The following is a 22,077-nucleotide window of genomic DNA, read 5'->3' on the forward strand; positions in this document are numbered from 1 at the left end:
TTTCTCTAAGTATTACCATAATAGAGCACAAGTTAACCTAGTCGTGAAAATAAAAATGTCGCAAAATAAATAATGACGATTTGCGTACGATCGCCATATTGGTTGCTAATACACACATAAAGTTGAAAACTTTAAAATGGTAACGTATTTTCTCTTCTGTGACCAGATTTTAATTTAGTGTTATTCAAGAACGCATTTCGGTTCACTTTATACGCAAAGCTACAGTCCTTATTGAATTACTATTTCAAATGTAAATTGAGTTAGCTGATTTAATTTCTCCACCATTTAGGCTTAGCTCCCTTTTGCCAGTTTGGAGCTTTAGTAATAGGAGCTCATGATAGTACAATAAAAAATAAGTTTTTTCTTGGTTTCCTCTGCTACTTCAGTGGTCTCATAGCATGCTGGCGTCCAAGACTTTTGATTTGGCAGTCACTATTTTTCTGCTAAGCACAGAACATATTTGAGATAGCCTGAGTCGGAACAATGTGTCCAGCCACTCCAGGTTGGGTGGCATGTCCACATATGGGTTGTTGCTTCTGTAAACTACATGTTGTATATAATAACAAATTTGACTCAGCATGTCAGGCTAGTATGTATACATGTCATTGGTTACCGAGTAGCCACCAACATTCACTGAGACTAAACTGGGATGTTGACCGAAATACGTTTTTTTTGTATCAAGTACAACAGAAAAAAAAGGGTTTACTAAAAATAACATCTTTGGATCTTAGCTTGCATCTCAGGTATATATCTGCTGTATTGAATAGATAAATGAATTAGCATTATTGAAGGCTAGTACAGTATTCGGCAATGGTCATGGATATTTGCTTAAGTTTGTGTCTCAAAATACCTTGAAAGAAATAAACTTGACCTTGAAAATTGTCTGTTAAACAGAACTGCAGTCCTGACATTGATCTATAAACTTTGTAAAATGTTATGTTTTTGCCCAATTATTTAGCCTCCCAAGTCAGCTCAAGGGAAACCAAAGCTGAGTAAAGCAGAAAAAGAAAAACTAAAAGCTGAAGAAGAAGCAAGGAGAGCGGAAGAAGAAGGTATTTATATCCCCAGAATTATGATTCAGATTTTATAGATTTTTATCATGTGCTATTTACCTTGAAAAATACATAGTAAATATGCTTTTATAAGGTTACCTCAAGTTTAGGAATGGAATAAAATTGTACTTCCACTCAATTGAATCACCTTGTCTGTCTGTCATAAAGTGCAATTTAGGTCCATCATTCATTTTGTCTATATGTCCAACTTTCATTGCAATTATCTCACTTCCTCATGGATGGGTTTTAAATTTGGTGCATCACTTTATATGGATGGGGCATATAATGTAAGTGAGTTTGGTTGCTGTTCATTGTTAACTACCTGTACGATTGGGGACATACTTAGCATAACAATGCAAATTAATGTTTTTATTTGAGATTTTTCCAACGTAGTCGGTATAGTTTTGCTTTTTACCCTTTGACCTTAGAGACGCTCATCTATGGAAATGCATGTCACCTGATCACAATTCTGTTTCCCGATTGGCCAAATAATGATAACATAGTGGCGTTTGAAAAAAACTATATTGAAAATTGAAATTGTATGCCATGTGTTATTTTCTTGAATGAAATGTAGAAAATTGTAAGTAAAAAGAACAAAATTTTACTGCGTCAGCTATCTTTTTTTTTTAAAGATAGTACTTGTTTTATTTGCTTTTAAACTTGATAAAACATAATTGATTTTTATTTCATGAAAAAATGACACAGATAATATAGACACAGTGCATTCTTATGATTTATACTTAAATAATGATAAACATTAAAATTATGCTAGGAAAGACTCAATAATAGCTGAGCAGCTGTTGTAACTTGTATATATGTATATATATATGTTCCATTGGGTATCTGACAAAAACCATGTAACCTTTTCCACAATATAACTTTGACCTATATTTCAAGTCGGTGCAGAGCGTAGCACTGCTTCAAGTAAAAGGAAATCATTAAAGTCACAAGCTAATAAAGGTATCCCTACTTTAATATGGATATGGGTATTAATTGTAAATAGGTTATTGTAATCTTGGGAATTCAGCAGATATTTTTTTACTTCAATTCTTTGCACATACCATTACTTTTCTTCATCGGCTTCAAACTTATTGATTCAGTGCTTATAAAATTCTTTAATATTAGGGTAAAAGTTCTTTTATAGCCAATTTGCTGACAATTTCTAAATGATAAGATTTTTCAAGTTGGTAAAGATGAGTAGTTCTTCTATATTTGGATTGCATTTTTTTCCTTATAACAAAAATGTATGCAATGAGAAGCCATTGAGTTTGACTGATGTAGTTCTAGGCTGTTTTGTTAAAGAAAGTTCCGTGAAAAATTTTTACCATACTTTCATCAAATGGAGCGGTTTCTTTTAACAGAAATATAATGTACATTTTTTTCTCTCTTTTCCCCATCAGTGAAATGATATTTTTCTATTAGCACAGAACTTGAACTGAGTATCTAATACAAAAAATGTATAACATGAATTTTTTTATTGAATTTGATTAGTTAAATAGTTTAATTGAATTTCTGAGTTAATGAAAATAGATATCAAAAGTTACTCTGAGAGGAAAATGGGTAACTGGCCCTTAAAGTAGTTGAGTAGCAGATATAGTGGTGACATGTTAGATGATTACTTTTTCCATCAGTTTCTTATCTGTGAATGTTAACATTTATGGGACTATCTACTTCAATTGACAAGTAGACTTTTCTACAGGTTACTCTGTATTCAAGTTATGGCTTTGGTTACTTTAAAATTTCAGTGGTTTATGGACTTCTTTAATGTAATTTATTCATTAATGGTATGCCTTGTTAAATTGGTTAGAACTAATTGTTGTATTTTTTAATGAAACTTGGAAACACTTAATCTCCAACTTTGTGATTATTATGCCAGTAAAATATCTGATCAGCAAATGGAATTTATAAGTCAATATGAAATCTACCAAAAATGATCATATCTTAAAATAGTGATGGAAGAATAGTAATACCTTTGTCAAAATCTTTTTGAACTATTTAAGAGGAGAATAGGAAAAAAGCTTTAGAAGAAGAGAAAGAGAGAAAAATAAGACAGAAACAACAAGAGGAGGAAAGAAAACAACAAGAAAATGAGGTGAGATTGGTTTATAATGATAATGATTTTAAAAAATGCAGTATGTTTGTTGTGGCTGGCATGGGTTCATTATTATGGGGAAGTCTCATTCTTTTCTGTATAGACATAATGCAACATTGTCAAGCTTTCAAGATGCAAATGTGTGAGATTTGTGAGATTTGGCAAAAGAATAAAAAGAAAAGGTCAGAGTATAATGCCACCAAATCGGCTTCAAGATGCATGATATGCACCAGCAGTACAAATTTCATCATTGTTTTTCTTAGATATGATAATTGTAATGAAAACCTATTACCAGTTATAAAGAAGGCACTTTTTTGAACCACTGAATACCTGAATGAATGCATTTTTCATTGTTTATCCATCTTTGCCATGAAAACTGATTTATTCAACGGGTCATAGTTTTCCTTTCGTCGTTTGTCTACCACGGACTTGACTTTTTATTAGCAACTCGGCGGGTGTTTCTAGAAAAGCAGAGGACGCTTACCCTACCGATGCATCTGGTCCATGCTCCCAATTTTTAGTGGAGACCGAGTTGCTCATTTGCTTTTGTTACTTTGTACGTATGATTTTAGTTACTTTATGTTCTTTGTTGTGTATGTCTGTTTTCCATGTCTGGTCTTTGTCCCTGGATTACATTCTTTTGATTGCCGCTATAACCATGGTTCCCTTGATTACTCTTTCATGGAATATAAATCTTCTTTTTAAAATTGTTATTTTACAGGAAAAGAAACAAAGAATGTTAGAAATGACTCAGTTGGACCAACTTTTGGAGGCTAACAGGGATGCACTTCATAAACTACATGATGACAGGAGAAAAAAGGCCAAGGTATTTTAAACATGACATTTTGATCATCTATTAAATATCATCAAACATCTCATCTTCTATTTAAGTACCATTCCAATCCAAATAAAATTCAGACACATTCTAATGCAAAACCCATAGAACAAACTATATTTTTTCTGTCTACATATATATTTGCTATATATGTCCTTCCTGTATTCATATCTGTATTTAAAAAAAAAAAACATACATTCTTTTTTAATCTTTAATAGACGAATACATATTTTTTTTTTTAAAAAAAAAGCTTGTACAGGGCATGCAATATCCTTTATTAAATTGTTTTTATCTCCCAATTTGAGGATGCTTTCATTTTTATGATTTTTAGTTTTTAATTTTAAAGTGACATAACTTTAGGAATAAATAAAGACAGCTTGGTCATGCACATCATGGTTATTGCAACATAACTATTTCTTAATTAATAGTTATTGGATAAAAAACAAGTAGCTAATCTAATTTTTCTAGTGGGCCAGATACATGAGGTGTGATGGTTCTCCTGACCCAACAGTGACTGGAGAAATCAACACGTATATCAATCTGCGACTTGAGGACAATGAAATGGACTCAGTTGAACAGGTCCTCAAAAAGTGTGAACTTGATAGCAGTGTAGGTATTTTACATGGACTCAGTTGAACAGGTCCTCAAAAAGTGTGAACTTGATAGCAGTGTAGGTATTTTACATGGACTCAGTTGAACAGGTCCTCAAAAAGTGTGAACTTGATTGCAGTGTAGGTATTTTACATGGACTCAGTTGAACAGGTCCTCAAAAAGTGTGAACTTGATAGCAGTGTAGGTATTTTACATGGACTCAGTTGAACAGGTCCTCAAAAAGTGTGAACTTGATAGCAGTGTAGGTATTTTACATGGACTCAGTTGAACAGGTCCTCAAAAAGTGTGAACTTGATTGCAGTGTAGGTATTTTACATGTTCTACGCAGCAGCAGATGTTGGTCTCCTCTCTTACTAACTGCTGCAGACAGCCTCACGAAATTATTCAGACATTATTTTAATCAAATGTCATTTGACAAGCGGATAGCGTTAAGTAAAATCATTCACTTTTTCAGACTTTGAAAGATTCTTGCATTTTCTGAGAGGGCTGGCTGCAGCATCTGGAGTAAATTTTGAACATCAAATGCTGATCATAGCATGGGTATTTTATAGGGTCGGAGCATCAGCAACGTTCTACATATTGTGAAAGTACTATTGTTTGTGGGGTACCAATTTCCGTGGTTCTCGTAGTAAAGCAAATCCACGAAATTTTGTTCCCAACAAAAAGTGGATTTTCATTGATGTGTATAAAACCTCATAACCACGAATTCAAGAATCCATGAACTTGTGTTTTTCCATAATCCATGAAAATTGGTACCACCCCACGAATTAAAATGCTTTCACAGTTTGTAGATCTTCTGTCAAAACATTAATGACTCAAAATCTCTCTGTTGAAAGTGATGTTCATGTTATTCAGAAGTGAAATATGCATGACATATTAGGATGTGATATTAGGTATACGTGCTTCTAAGAATTATTCAGGGATTTTGGTCAAACGTACATTTTCTTTATATATTGTTCAACTAGTGAAGTAACTTTGTTGTTGTTGTGAGTTATTATTGATCATGTTTTATCTACAACTGCCTGTTGCCGTATTCTTACAGATACTGACACTAAAAATTGGTACATGAATGGTCCTGAAACTTGTTCTAACAATTACTTATGAAATTTTACTAATCATTTATCATTTTTTGTCATTAAAAAGAGTGAAAGGTTTGCAGACAGTTTTTGATCATCTTTAAAGCGATCTTTCTTTAATACTCATGATCTGTACTGTATTTTTACATGTAGTTAATCAACGAACTAGACTTCCTGTTAGAAGACACTCCCAAGGAAGAGTTACTAGACAGAGAAAAAGAGATGTATAAACAGGTGAGTTGAATTGAAAAAGAAACTGCCTGTATGTGAATAGAAAAAATGAATACATTTAAGTACCAGTCCATATAAAATTCAGACACTGTCTATGTTAAAGGCGATTCATGGTGTAGAAAAACCTACTGAACAAATGATTGATCTATGCTTTTTCAGTCTACATATACTTTTTTGTAATGGTAGTCCTCTCTGTATTCAGATCTGTAATTTTGAGAAAACCATATTTTCATCTTCTTCCAAAATCAACCAAATCAAACCAAATCAAGAACAATAACTCTTGCACAGTACCAATTTCATAAACAGTCTTTATTATTTTTTTTCTCATTGTACTGTATCTGAATGGCAAAATAAGACTCATTATATGGTCAGAATTAGGAATGAATGTGAATTTGGTGGGATTTTGTCTTCCCTGAATCTCCTCCTGTCTGATTTTTATTAATACACTTCTATCTTTCAACATGCCAATTCTTATTTATCAGTTATTGTTGAAAGTACTTATTACTATCTTAGATATTTTAAAAGAATAACTTGTTATAAAAACAACAAGAAATAGAGTTATTTTAACCCTCAAAACTTCTACTTCACGAATGAATTAGTTTTATTTCAATATTACACGTATGAAAACTGTTCATGTGCTTTCTTTCCATGATGCTGTAAACGTTTTGATTTTCACAGTTGCCAATTTTTGTGGATTCTGTCAAGTGAATATATATTTGTGTGTATCAATTTTCACGGCTTTAAAAATGATTGGAGTTATATGATGTTATATATAGTGTTAAATATCAATTTGGCTGGTGCATCTTTTCACGCTTTTCTGTCCTCTGCAAAAATAGCAAGAAAGTATAACACTCTGAAAATTAATACTTTTGATGATACATGGACCTAAATATAGTTTTTACACATTGATTCTTTTTTAGACCATGGAAGAATTACAGACCCTGATTAAATTGAAGTTAGACAATGCCACACTCCGTCTTCTACAGGAGGCCACTGATAGAGCTGACAATGAGACCTTTAATTTACAGTATGCCATTAAAACAGATGATGTTAGACTCAGTGTATGGGGAAATCTTAGTAAAAATCCTAGGTAATGGAAAAAAAGAACAGATATTGTCACATATTGCAGCCAATGTGTCAGTGTATAACTTTAATACAAAATAGTACTAACATATGGAGTAGCTGGTTTATTTGAAAATTCAGAGCTTTCAGAAAAAAAAATATAGTCACATGTAAAACCTTCAAATAGGTATTCATTGCAGGGAATAATCAATGTATATATTATCTAAAGGTTGTTTTTTCTCAAGAGTTGTAAAATCTTATAGTGAAGGTTTCATGTTTCATGTAGTTATTCTTTGATTTAATTACGTTACAGAATAAGATCCTTTGAGTTTGCCAAACAAGGTTTGACATTTGAGATTCCAAGGTTCCTGACATTGTCAGATTGTGCTATAAGAGTCTTGGATCCTAAATATGACCACTATTCTCCAACATGTAAAAGTTTTTATCCAAGGCAGAAGAAGAAGGAAGGTAAGAAATAAAGTACTGGAATCTGTAAAAATCTGGCAAAATTGAAAAAAATAATGAATCATCCTCAGATCAAACTCATGACGATATGAACTCTTAGTATATGGTCTTTTGAAGACAAATTGACAGTTTGTTTGTCTTAGAACATGTAGAAGGTTCAGAGTATACAGAAAAGTAAATTTAAAGTTACTATAAAATGATAGTGGGAAAGTGAGTTATCTCCCTTTGATGATTAAATTGCAATGCATTTCATGTAATTTAGACCTCGAATTATTGATACTTAAACAAGAAATGTATGCTACTGCTGTATTTCAGATCACATTTTGAATAAGATTTCATGGAAAGCCTTGTTTGTTTTTTTCCACCATGATTCACCAACTGCCTAATTCTTATAGAGAATAACACTTAAAATCTGTTTCAATTCTGAGCCTAGTTAGAAACTAAAATATATTTCATGTACCTCATTAATTAAGTTGATACTAGAATTTCTTATTGAATACTGCCATAGAAATATAAATATATCATTGAATAATCATGAATTATGGACTTTTTTATGTGATCCATATATAACATTGGCAAAAGTCCTATGTTTATTACATATGAAAAGCTTATTTCTACTTGTACATAGCTTGAATATATGTATACAGGCAAAATTATTTCACATGATTTTCACACGAATTGAGCACATAAACTAAGCATCAGAGTTCACATGAAATTCGGGTGAATAAAGCCTTCACATGAAACTCGCAAGAAATATTCACATGAAATTCGTGTTTAGTGAATTTCACATGAAAATCATGTTAATTTCATGTGAATTTCACATGAAAATCATGTTAATTGCATGTGAATTTCACATGAATTTCACATGAAGCTCAATTAACATGAATTTCACATAAAAAATATTTGCCTGTGTAAAAATGACATGAATGTGCATGAAATAGGACAGAACTTCCTTTCATCACTATGAGCTAAAAAATTACATAAAATATTCTAATTACTGTTACACATAACTAGTTTAGCCAATGAAAATCAAGATACAACAGAGTTAGAAATGGTAGCCTGGTAGTATGACAGGGCTGGCTAATTATAGCAAAAATTTATATAGCCATATAGTAAATATATTGAAAATTTTTATTTAGGACTGGCTAGAATTTGAGTGAGTTTCCTGCCCTGGATACAACACATCATATTTATATTTCCATTTATTATATTGCCGAGTTGGCTATATAAGGAATGTTTCTTTTGTAACAGGTTATACTAAATATTTACACTTATAAAATGTGACACGATTTGTAAAAAATGTGAACTGGCCCAATCCAGGTTATTTCGTATACCCTGTTCAAAATATAAAAGCATTCCTAATAAGTTAATTTTTAATGGATTCAGGCACAAATATTAAGAATGGATTTATATTCAAAACATAATTTTGTTTGGTATTATTTGAATCTTGGACTGTGGACAATTGACATTATGACATCACTGTACCAAAGCATAATCTTCATATCCTTGAAACTGCATTGATCAATCAAGCTGCATTTATCTTTTAAAAGAACCCATACCTCCCCCTGAGGAACCAAAAGAAGAAGAGGCAGAGAAAAAAGATGAAGCTGAGGAAGAAAAGAAAGATGAAGAGCCAGAACCTGAAAAGGAAGATACTGTATGTATCTTTACAGTAGAAGAGTCCAAATATATTTTTCTCTTTTTTGCAATTTTAATTATTTTTTTTACACAATTTTGAAAAATATAACATTTGTTTGGAACCCTTCAAAAATAAAAGTATTTTTGGCCCAATGTTTTTACGTTTTGAAATTCAATGTGGCTGAAATGATAATAAAAAAATACTTGGAAACCTTTTATGAATTTAGAAAATGTGTGGCTAAATTTGTACAATAATTTGATTACACAAAATTGCTTTGTATACTTATCATCCAAAAGTGAAATTTTTACTCACTGGTAACATGATTTTCAATAATATTTTGTTATATTGATCTAGAACCAATGAAATTGCAACAAACCACAAAACTAAATTTCAAGCTGAATAATGTACTTAGGAGTAAATCAAGATTGTTTGTTCTTATACAGTGAAACCTGTGTTAATTAAACCCCTTTTGGTGTTTTTGAATTTTTTGGTTTAGACAGATGTTCAGCTTATCCAGGTTCAAAATATGTTTAAACTGATATGAAGGGACTTCAAAAAGTTTCTGGTTTAGACAGGTTTTCAGATTATTCAGGGTTCAGATTAAACAGGTTTTTCTGTAAATTGTAAAAAATTGAGGTCTCCATGCTAAAAAAGTTCCTCTTTAGGAATAATGGACTCCTTGACAACAAGCTTGGTATATAGGGTTAAGCATATACATGTATATGACTTTTTATTTCTGTTTAGGGGAAGAATATTTATGATTTTCTATTCCTGTTTTATCATTATTGATTTGTATTCATATATTTTGTTTTTTATTCACAGTTTGTAAGTATTAAACATCTCTACATACTTTCACTGTTATTGAGTCTCATGCACAGTATCTCTGTAACCATCTATACTGTTAATTTCAGAAATTACTGCATGACCTGGTTATCATTTGCTTTATGGAGGTAGATCTAGGGTAGGGACATAACTCATGAAATCAGTGATATGTTTGTATCACATTCAATTTCACTAAAGTCTTTCAAGCTTTCATTTGAAACAGAATGAAATCAGTCCAAGTTACTTTGATGCTTACATGAAATTGATGTAAAATGCTGAATACAAACATTCCTTGTAAGAGTTGAGTCCATTACCCTAGGTCTACCTCTTTAAAGAGAAATCCAACAAGTTCAAAACAGAATTTGACCAGTACGATTCGTTTTTATTGTACATTTACTTCCAATTTTGCAGATTTCCATTTTGTTGCCATCAGCCAAATTTTTGCTATTATTTTTGCATATATAGTACAATACAATGAACAAATGCAACTTCTAGAACATGGCAATAATTTCTGAAATGTACTAAAGGATCGTGTAATGCTTGTCAATATACCTTTCTTCCTACAAATCTCAATTCTTCTTTCCATAGAATTTCTCTACATCCATTCTAACTTGACTCTGTATCTCTGATTTTCTAAATATTAGTCAGTTTTTATAGCTGAGGGTCTTTCCTCATGATTTTCTCATAAGGTTTTGAACAGAGCATTGACTAACCTTTTCTCCTCAGAAGTGTAGCATCCAAATCTGGATTGGTATGAGGTGAATGATGCCTTGCCAGAGGGCTCCAGTGGCAGTTGTAAAATAACCTAATCTAAAAAAAAATTCACAAGAATTTCAGGTATGGAATGCCATACCAACAAACAATGTTTGGTACTGTAGATACGGCTAGTTCTGTACCAAAAAATTTTGTTGATACAACATTTTGTACCTAAAATTCTTGCTTTGACAGATTTCAAGAAATAAGTTCATGTGACAGACAAGTCAGATTAAATATAGATTCTCCCTCAGTACTTTATTGTTTAAATTATTTCATCATGAGATGGTAAAATGAAGATTTTCAACATGCAGACTTTTACAAGCATGTTAAAAATCTTATTTTTAGCATAGATTACGGAGAAGTAGTTCAGACTAGGAATAGGCTGATGGAGAATCAGTAATATGTAGAAAACTTGGAAAAGAGAAACATCTTGCAGAAATTTAACCAAGGCCCAATTGTTAAAACATCACATGTGAGAACATCACATGCATTATTTATTCACCAGCTTAGAATGGAAAAAAAGGAAATGAGTTGATGTTACATGACAGTTTGTAGAATTTTTATTTGACATAATGACTACCAAATTAAGATTTAAAGTTCTGCTAATACAGCATATCAACTTCTATACATAATCAATTCCTTAAGGCCCCAAAAAATAATTGTCCTGTTTCCTCCTACTAGCCTAAAGTCCTTTAAAATAAAGTCCTTTGGCTACATTTGCTTGATACAATGTACAGCACATTGGTTGATGTGGCCGCCACAATGTTGATTTGCATAAATCTGAAGCTGGAAGATGGTGACAACATACAAATTTCAAAAATCAGGCAAACCAAATTTTTTAAAATTTGTTTAAAGAAATCTTTAATGGGCAAGTAATGGGGTAGTAGGAAAACAAGACTATAATTTGTTTAGCCTTATAGGAAAACAAGATTTCAGTATGATAAATATATATATTTCTTTTTGTTACTTTGGTGAAATGAAGTTGATTGAAATGTTTACAGAACAATGTAATGTATAAATTTGCATTGACTGTCACTTCCTTATTTTAGGGCCATCCTCAACTTTTCGGTTCTCTGTAAGCCTTGCTTATGGTTTGTTGGGAATTTAATGTATCTATTTGCATCCTGTTTGGAGAAATTATATTTGTTAAAATGCACTATAATATCTGACATTCACAGTGTTTGATACATGTATAGTTTTAACAAATCATTTTGAAGAAAAATATTGATTGTCTCCCCTTGCTCATTTGGGTATGGTTGTATATTGTATATAAAATTAGTGTCATTGTTGCTAGATAAGTTTATAGTTTAAATACATGTGAAGTATGTTTAACATCTGAACTACGATATTAACCTGTAGATAAGATTATACTGCTTAAAAGTGCTATATCGTCAAATAATAGTGTTATTCAGCATGTTTATAATGTTTTTGACTCCCGTCAACGACAGACATAATTGAATTCACACGGGTATACTTCCCATTGCCTTTGTATATTATTATAAAATCTCAAATTAACTTATATCTAACTTTCACCTGAAGTTTTTAGTTTTTGTTTTACGTTTACGTTTTCATATTATATACATCAATTTTTGATTCAAATACCGATTTATTCATATATGACTGCTTTGGTGGTTGTCTCATTGACATTTCTCATATCTCTTTACATTACTACTGGTAAAAGATCAGAATGATATTTTATCTGTGTTCTAAACCGTAGTTATTTTGCCAAAACAAATCTTTCTTGGTTAAAAATTGATGATATTCCCAGTCAGCAAATTTGAAAGAGACTTACAAATGAGATAGGTGTGAAATCAGTTGTGTCTACAGTTTTGACTGTTGGAAGAAAAACTTTTCAAACATTAATTACCCAATACTGTTTATACAGTGGCAGATCTAGGGGGTTCAGAGATAGGGACCCCTCCCCCCATTTAGGAAAATTTTGTTAATTTTGTGCTTAAGTCCGGCAAAAATAGTAAATAATAACCTGGGACCCCCTATTTTGTCTGGACCCCCATTTTCAAAGTCTCTTAATCTGCCACTGTAGAATATAACTTATATGTATCTTAAAAATACTTATAGTTGGACAAGGGAGTTATATTTAGAACATATTGACCTTGCTTATCTATATGTCAATTCAAGTTATATCATAGGTGCACATGTTTCTCTTTGTGTTTCCTCGTTTTAATCAGATGCTTGATTAGATCCAAAAATATTTTTACAGGACCTGAATGCTTACCTGAAGGGGATTGATGATGAGAATAAAGAAGAGGAGGAAGCTCCTAAGGAGGAGGAGAAAGTTGAGGAGCCTGTAGAGGAATATGAAGATCCTCCTACTCCAGGTACTGTATAATAATAGGATAAATGATAAGTAAGAGTGGATAACCAAAATATGGTCACAAGTACCGAAGAATGCCTAGATTTAAGGAGTGCATGCACAAGATAAATCTTCAATATTCTTTGCATGAGTAATTATAATCTGGTTATTCACAAAAATCAATTGATTATCTGATTTTCTCGATAATTTACACAATTTTCAATAAATACTTCAAATTTGTTGATTGGCAGATTGATATTCATGTTGTGACGTTTTGGTGGGAGAAAGTTCTGTGAGTGAAATTACTGTATTTATTTCATAGTGTGAATTATCAAACTTTTTTACACAGGGAACATATGATAAATCACTGCCATCTTTTGTCCAGGGGCTTTTGTCCTAATCCCCTGCTATCTATATAATAAAATATATTTGTGAAATAGGCAAGTTTTGCCCTGATTTGTCAGAACACAAATTTAAGAGGACTAGAGGCAGGTAGAGATTCTTATCATGTTCCATCTCCAGTACGGCTGCTTTTTATGTCCTGCCAAGATATTATCTCCCTTTGGAAACATTTGTTGTAGTAATTTTTTGATTGTCCAATCAAGATGAGCAAAATCCAAAAATACTTTGGTTTAAACTACAAAAAGAGTAACATTTTTTTTTCCAACTGCGAAATATCTAATATGTTATTCATTGCCAGAAGTTGACCGATACAAAATCATTATTATGTGGAAACTAAACGCTGCTGATATTTAAAGCTAAGTTTACTGCTAAGATGGAGGGCTTGACCCTTTCAAATTTATCATTTTTATTGCAGAGCCTGTGGAATGGGAAGACTTTGAAGAGGATGACGACGTGATAGATTTACGAGCTTACACCATTGTTGGAGGGGTGTTCCACTTTGATTTGATGCAGCTCCCTCCACAACCCAAAGTTTGCAATAACTGGACAATTACAAGATGTATGTCCTGGTTTAGTATTGTTTTATAATTACAGTGAATAATATAGTTAATTTCAATTGATAGAGTTGGTCTTCCCATGATTGAAAGATCATTGAACTAATGAAATGTTTTAGGTAGTTAGCTGTACAATTGACAAGGATATTTAAAACTTTCTTTTATTTCATATTGTTTTGAATATAAATTTGTTTGAAATATTCAATATATTTGTCGATTGTACATATATAAATACTTAGAGAATTTCGTCAGGCAATTTTCATCCAATCAGTGGAGGACCAACTATATTCTCTAAAGTTTACTATATTACTGGCTGTAATTGAAGAAAGAAAATGGTTTTGTTTAAGATTTAACTTTTAGTTTCATGTAGATATTTCATATGAGAAATGATTGAGCTATTTTCATTGGTTAAATATTGTCATGTGGTATCTACTAATGTACATTATAATGTCAAGGAAGCATTACCACATAAAAAATGGCCACTTCTAATTCTTCGTTGAAATAAAGACAATAGGTGGTTATGTAGAGGACATTATTGATAAATTAACAGCTTTTGGGAAGTGAAATTGCATTGATAATACCCTTGCTTGAGGCTTGAAGCATTATCATTGTTTTAGGCAATATCAATGTCCCTTTGGCAATCAATTTGTCATGATAATACCCTCTATTTAGGCACCTATTGTATGATTAAATGTACAATTAGTATTTGTTCAACATTTTAGATGAGAGATCATTTGAAATCCATGACTTTTTCATAAGTATACTATGTTAAGCTAACCAATGAGTAATCCCTTTTTGTTCCATTATATAAAGTCATTTTAGACAAGAAATAGGGGCATTAAGGGCTCCTATTGGCCTAGAATTTCGTACCTTTTGGTTGTTTTCTGGTCATATTTCTGGCAAAGAAATAGTTTAGACACCCTAGAAACCACTTCATATGTATCATTTACCATTCTCAGCAGTTTTATGTGAAACAGCATCAAATTGTGGTACCATTGTGATGTCATTACAATGCACTATTGCAAAAAAAAATCATTTCTACATTTGTTTTGAACAATTTTTATGTTATGATAACAGAGTTGATATTTTTTGGGCCATAATCATGGCTTAATGCCCCTATACCTTTACCAAGCAATGTTGTCTTGTTTTCAAAGTGGTGGATCCTCCAGAAATCCAGTATATAGATTATGTAGCAGATTCAGTAGCCAATGCTCCTAAAGAAAATCAAAGTTCAGGAAACACACCAACTCAGTCTGAGAAAAGGGATGAAAAACCTTCTATTGGTATTAGTATGAAGTAAGTGAATAGATATTTAAAAAAATGTCTATACAACTGTTTTAACCATACAATACAGGTCAATTTTTGGTTCACTATAAATTGTTCATATATGAGGGTCATATGGCAATATATGGACCAGTTGGTCCCCCAAAAATTATAGACTGAAGCACAGCTGAGGTCCATTGAATTTTTTGGTTTGTCCAACCTGTCAATAACTATTTGCTATATTTTACTTTTAAAATGTAGTTTACTCTGGATCATTTGTGTGGAAAAAAATAAAAATATAAACACTTAAATTATGATGTCACATTTTTACTTTGATTCTGAGACAGTCCATATAAATTCCTACTGGTCCATATAACGCTATATGGATCAGCATATGTATCTAAAAAAGTAAGCAAATACAAGTCTTAAAAATATAATATTATTAATTATGTAATGTTATGCAGTTTATCAATCAGAAGTTATGGTCCTTTTTTATATTTAAAATTTTGAACCAAGTATCTGTGCTCAACTTTCTCTTTGCCACTTGCATTGGTTAATTTACAGTGTTGTTGTAGAATGTAGTTTAATTTACGTTAGATACTGTATTTATTCTTAATTATTTTTCTGTTAATTTTATTTCTTTAAAAAAAAATTCCTTTGAATATTTGACAAATACAAACTATATGTTTACACCATTTTGATTATAGACTACCAGAAGATGTTCTGTTCTGTGAAGAACCGTTGGTAGCTAGATGGGACCATAAGAGGAAACACTGGAGACAAGATGGCTTCACTGACCCGAAATACAATGAAGGTTAACACTAATATACTCAAAAGTTTTAGAATTGTCCACACTTGTACATCCCTGCTTTATAGGAGGTATACAGTGATCATAGTGTCTTTTTGATATTTTGTCCACACTTTAACATCCCTGCTTTATAGGAGGTATACAGTGATCATGGTGTCTGTTTGATATTTTGTCCACACTTTTACATTCCTGCTTTATAGGAGGTATACAGTGATCATGGTGTCTGTTTGATATTTTGTCCACACTTTAACATCCCTGCTTTATAAGAGGTATACAGTGATCATGATGTCTGTTTGATATTTTATCGACAATTTATTTTGTTACAGTTTTTTCTGGAACTCCTCTATCACAGTCGCTTAATATTTCGACAGAGGCTTTATATAGGTATGCAATATAATGGGAGTGAATCAACATCAACTTCCTGTTTGACAACTTTTTTTATATTTTCCCCTATGGTTCAGACCTGGTGAAATCATTTTTCAACCTGTTGGACATTTGGTCCGGCAACCTAACAAAATCTGCTGGACCGATTAAATTTGCCTCAATTCGGATGCCATTTTACACCAGAAGCTCCGGTTGAGCCGTGTCTAACAAAAAAAAAATGTACCAGCCATCTGGTCCGGAAATCACACAAATTTTACCGTACCGGCAGCTAAAAGTACTGGTCATGTCTGTCAGTCCGACAAATTTCGCCATGACTGATGGTCAATGGAGAGGGGTGTAAACTTTTGTGAGTTTTGCTAACAGTTTTTCTAGTTTAAATTCTCAGCTGTATTAACACATTTTACCCCAGCATGAGTGTGGATTCAAGTTAATCAATTTTTTGTTTTGTATAAAGAAGAACTATCTGTGTTTAAATCTTGTACTATTGTTCAATTGATTCAAATTTAATTTCTTAGTTGTCAGACCACTTTTAATGAAAACAAATGAAGGAACTTTAAAATCTGTCCAGTTAAGAAAAGGTTTTCGATTTATTTTAGGTTTGGTTTACCATGTTTAACTGTGCTTTGATATTAGAAAATGCTGTTTATTTTTTTTAGACAACAGAACATTCAGTTTTAAGACTGCCTACTTTGGTACAATGGCTTTATTACAAGACACACACCAGAACATGCCATTCCAATGCTGGGACATCAGACCACATAAAGGCGTCAATCAGGCTGTCTTCTCTATAACTGCTGCTATAGCTGAGATTGAAATAGAAATTAAGGTTTGTTATGTGTATTGTACCCAAGTAGATAAATAATCACAAATTATATTAGTGTGGCCTACAGCCTCTTTTTGGTGATATAAAGAAAGAATGGGAACTTTGACTTTGTACTTGCTTTGTTTTGATGACACTAGACTTGTTTTACTCTTATATAATGTATTCTGTATTTTTAAAGGTGACATTATTACAAAAAAATTTAATTGTCCGCTATTTCAGAAATTTAATACACATTGATGCTCTTTTTATCATTATGATTTATTTTAAAATTTTTGTAGGTTTTCTCTAAGTATTATTGCTATTTTCAAATAAATTTTGAATTTTGTAATTGACAGATCTATATTCCAAATCATTACTCATGTCAAATAAAGTTAATGCCACAAGAGAAAAACGATGTAATATTTTGGCACAAGAAAGAGGCTGAAATTGCTGAATTATTTCACATGTAAACTATTGATGGGAATATTTGGTAATTTACAGCAATCTATATAATTATTAGATTTATTCTTCATTACTACATCACAGTTGGATTGTTTTAGATATATATTGCAGTTATAAAGAGACATTTCTTGATATTACATACTTATGAAAAATGTGATGAGGGGGAATATAAAACATTTACATCTAAAGTGACGAAATAAAAATAAAAGTGCATGTGATGATTATGACTCTTCGGTAGTTAGAATGCACTATTTAAATGTACTTTAATTTCTTTTTGTAAATGCAGGATGCCATGTGTTGTTTGTCAAAATATAAGCCAGAAGAAAGACCAGAACTCGAAAGCATCATGAACAAATGGGTCACACCAAAGGAACTTATTAAGGTATGCTATTTGACAGGTTTAAACATTTCAGAATTTTTTTTTAAAATAATATGCATTTGTATTATTTATTAGTATGTTTTAGTGTATAATTTTTTATCCTAATTTGAAAATACTATGGTTTCATGCTTCACTCAAATACAAAAAACTTATTTTGAAATCTGTACATGCTGTACCTGCAGAGCAATTTTCTGTTGCATACAAGCATAATCTGTGTTTCTAAATTTATCATCTCAGCTATGAATATCAGTCATTGGGTTAAAATACAGTGAAACCTGTCGAAATGAAATCTTGAGTTATCCAAAAACCTGTATAAGCCAAACTTTAAATTTTCCAAAAACCTGTCTAAACCAGACATTTTTTAAGTCCCTTTTCACCAAATTAAATGTATGTTGTATCTTGGTAAACCAAACACCTGTCTGAACCATACACCTGTCTGAACACCTGTCTAAACCATACACCTGTCTGAATCATACACCTATTTAAACCAAACACCTGTCTGAACCAAATACCTGTCAAAACCATACACCTGTCTGAACTATACACCTGTCTGAACCATACACTTGTCTGAACCAAACACCTGTCTGAACCAAAAACCTGTCTGAACCATACACCTATCTAAACCAAACACCTGTCTGAACTATACACCTGTCTGAACCTTACAAATTATTAAGTAGCAGTCTTTATAAAATTCAGACAGCTGGTGTCCCATGCAAGTCAAAAACTCGCTGTATTCAGTTTTATTTCTTATTCAGAAACAGTTACTGATACATCACCAGTCTTACTTTTTCATTAGGTTGTTGTGCTTGTTAGATAAAAATTAGATTTTTATAGAAGCACTTTTGCAAGCGTTATCATTCTTGATTTGGTTTCATTTGGTTGATTTTATTGGTAAATGTATGTATGATTTTCTAAAAAGTGCAGATCTAAATTTAGAAATGATTATCATTATGTGAAAGTGTAGCATATATAGACTGAAAAAGCATCGTCTGATCCATGGGTTTTTCTACACCATGAATCACTTTACCATTGGCAGTGTCTGAATTTTATATGGACTGGTACTTAAGTCCAAAAGGGGTTCAGTTGACACGTTTCATTGTATAAAGTAATACATTTTTCTTGTGCAGTTTTGATTGCATAATAATACAATCATATTGAAATATATTAATTTTTTTCTACTTTTTCTTCACAGCTTATGAGATTAGCAGGTGTAAATGTCTTCCCTGCAGAAGATTCATCAAAATATGTCAGCATCCGAAACAAGCATCCAAATATTGTTGATAAATTCTACCAACAGATGGCATTGACAGCCTCTTCAATGGCATATGCCTCATCACGATGGAATAATGAGGAGGATGAAGAGGAAGAGGAGGAGGAGGAAAAGAAAGAGACAGAGGAAGAAAAAGCCGATAAGGGAAAAGTTGGAAAGATATTGTTCCAAGCTTTTGAGTCTCTGGAGGATGAACCTGTAACAGAGGTAAGCTAGGTTTCTTGTCTCATAAGTAGAAACCAATTTGTCTTTGTTCTCTGCTTAGTTTTTTTTATTTTCTATGAATTGCTGAATAATTATGCATTATTTTGTAAACTTGTCCATTTTGTAAATTCAAAATCGGTATTTTAGCCACGTCCTCTAACTACAGAACTACTTCATTGGTATCCCAATACACATAAGCCTTTATAAAATGAAAGTGTTGATCTGTTTGAAACAAAAATTGTTGATTTGATATAATTAGTGTTTAGAAAATAAAATATTTTTATTTCTTTATTTTTGTTTGCTTTTTGTTTTGTTTTTTTTATTTTTTGAATAAATATAAGAATTGTTTTCAATTGTTAGATATAAAAAAATTTGGTGGGGTAATGCTGTAACATAAGCTGATTCATGGTATATTCAGTGTAAACCAACCTGAAGTCATTTATATCCAATATTCTAGCCAATAACTGAAACAATTCTTCAATAGCTTCAGTTCATAGCATTAATTCTTGAATTATAAATTAAAGATGAAATAAAAGTACAGTGAAACTGAATCCTTTTAGACTAAATGTTTTGTGAGGTTAAGGCATCTGTTCAGTTTTCAATGGACTTCATGTATAAGATGTCTGGTTTACTGTTTGGACTTTCTGTAGAAGAAGGCAGCATATATTCTGTGAAAACTCTTAATTTTTCTTATCACTTCTCAACTGTCTGTGGTCTCAGGGTAGTATGCTCGCCTCAAATGCGGAAGGTCGTGGGTTCAATCCCCAGCTGAGTCACACCGAAGACTTAAAAAATTTGTAGTCAATGCTTCTCCGCTAAGCAAGGCGTGTTTTAGGAGATAGAGAGAAGACTTGATGGCTCTGAGTCAGAATGATGTGTCTGAATGGGGTGGATTTCGTAAAAGATATTTTAGTTTTAGAAAATAGAAAAAAAAACATATCCTATTATACAGGCTTTTAAAAAATACTTACTTTAAGGTCAAAGTTCAAACCAGTATTTTCAATAGTTGTTAAGAGAAACGGCTCATATTGGAGATTTGATTTGCCATCTATAATTAGATTTGGTATTTTTGAATTGTAAATACATGTTCTATATTTCTCTGTTTCAGGACGAGTGGAATATTTTTATGATGACTAAGACCAGAAGTATGATTTTAGAAATGAAAGAAGATGCAGAGAACTATAGTGAAGAAATAAAGGATGGTACTAGGGTAGGTTCTTTTATGTCTTCTGCGGAAACTATCAGTGTTGATGTGAACCACCAACCTTCTCTATCCACACTTTTTTTCATTCAGTGGTAAACCTTTTGACATTCTCATTGTCAAACTTGTTTGAATTGTGTGATGCATTTTCGTAGTATAATGTCAGTTTTGAATGTGAATATGGAAATCGTAGCTTGTTTATTACAGAGCTGATAGGGCAATATTTGATTCTAAAGGTACTTTCTGTCAAGACCTTAACACTGTTCTGGTTCTTTTTTTTTTATTGAAAATATCAAGAATCAATATGTGGCATCTTTTTGTTGAATTTCATTGTTGATGTTGGTGCAGTGGTTGGATATGAAAACATCAGGCCAGTAAAAATCATATAGAATGTACAAAATGTAATTTAATCACTGATATTGGGTGTTTTATGTGAACAAATAAGTATAAACAAGTTTATCAGAGAGTGTGTTCATCAATGAAGTCACTAATTTTGCATTTTTGTTTTCCAGTTCCGATCCAACCTTTATCACTTAGCCAGGGAGGAGTACTGCTCTAATGAAGGACAATCACGAATTGATGAAACCAGTTTTGAGTTTGTAGACTGTGTATATCAGCTGTTATCAGCCACTAAAGTTGTTACTTATTCTCTGTAGTTTAACAATGTTTAAGTGCATGTGTGACTGATACTCTAGCACAGAGAATTTTTCATTGAAAAACTTGAAATTTCAAATTGTTTCTAATACACGAAGATGAATTATAAGAGAAGTTATTGAAGCGCTGTGAAATCTGCTAGTTGGAAACCCTGCAGGAAGGTTAGAAACAAAACTGAAAAGCAGGGAATGCTATCAATGCATAGCTTTTAGTGTAATGTATTTTTATCCGTCCAAATATTATGGTATATTTTAAACTGTTATATTTTCATAAAAGTATTTCAAAATTTTTCAGACCAGAGGGCATATACTAATGGAGTTACTTCACTGAGTGTCCCTTATTGTCATATTTTTTTGTTATTATTTATTTGTTTATGAAGCTGCTGTGATAATATTTGCATTTAAAAAAGGAATGTACAAAGAAAAGTCCTATATTATTGAATTGTAAATAAATATTGTCACATTGAAAACTTTTTTTTTCATTGTTCAAAATTTTTACCACTAACTATAAAAAAAGAAAATTCATGTACAGTTGGGGAAAGAACCAATCTAATTAAAATTAGATTTTAAGTAACTGTCTTTGTAAGAATCATGCAAAATCTGAAAAAAAGTGATGCACCCCAAAAAAGGCTACATATTTTTATTTTTGTAATTAAGTTGTTTTATGGGTCTATACTATGAAATATGTAATTATTCATTCAAATATGCCTGCTCTTAGGAGATAATCGACATTGGAAAT

The 22,077-nt window shown here is 31.8% G+C and overlaps 1 protein-coding gene across 1 annotated transcript; it reads left to right on the top strand.

Moving 5' to 3' along the window:
• Positions 1-14: 14 nt before the first annotated feature.
• On the top strand, positions 15-21,808 carry LOC148610370 (dynein axonemal intermediate chain 7 homolog). Its single transcript, XM_088542896.1, has 18 exons — positions 15-139; positions 959-1,052; positions 3,053-3,144; positions 3,866-3,970; positions 4,448-4,588; positions 5,821-5,901; positions 6,819-6,988; positions 7,274-7,428; positions 8,976-9,082; positions 12,864-12,981; positions 13,774-13,917; positions 15,067-15,208; positions 15,883-15,989; positions 17,024-17,193; positions 17,918-18,013; positions 19,203-19,487; positions 20,593-20,694; positions 21,198-21,808. The coding sequence occupies exons 1-18, from the start codon at positions 137-139 to the stop codon at positions 21,339-21,341; spliced, it is 2,256 nt and encodes a 751-aa protein (XP_088399022.1). The 5' UTR covers positions 15-136; the 3' UTR covers positions 21,342-21,808.
• Positions 21,809-22,077: the final 269 nt, after the last annotated feature.

The sequence above is a fragment of the Perna viridis genome, chromosome 8, assembly GCF_037379345.1.
Source record: "Perna viridis isolate PV_CMFRI_1.1 ecotype Kerala chromosome 8, ASM3737934v1, whole genome shotgun sequence".
NCBI classification, from domain to species: domain Eukaryota; kingdom Metazoa; phylum Mollusca; class Bivalvia; order Mytilida; family Mytilidae; genus Perna; species Perna viridis.

Coding starts and splice junctions, on each gene's coding strand:
- LOC148610370 (XM_088542896.1), top strand. Junction 12,982..13,773: donor TGAAGATCCTCCTACTCCAG/GTACTGTATAAT, acceptor TTTTTATTGCAG/AGCCTGTGGAATGGGAAGAC. Junction 17,194..17,917: donor AGATTGAAATAGAAATTAAG/GTTTGTTATGTG, acceptor TTGTAAATGCAG/GATGCCATGTGTTGTTTGTC.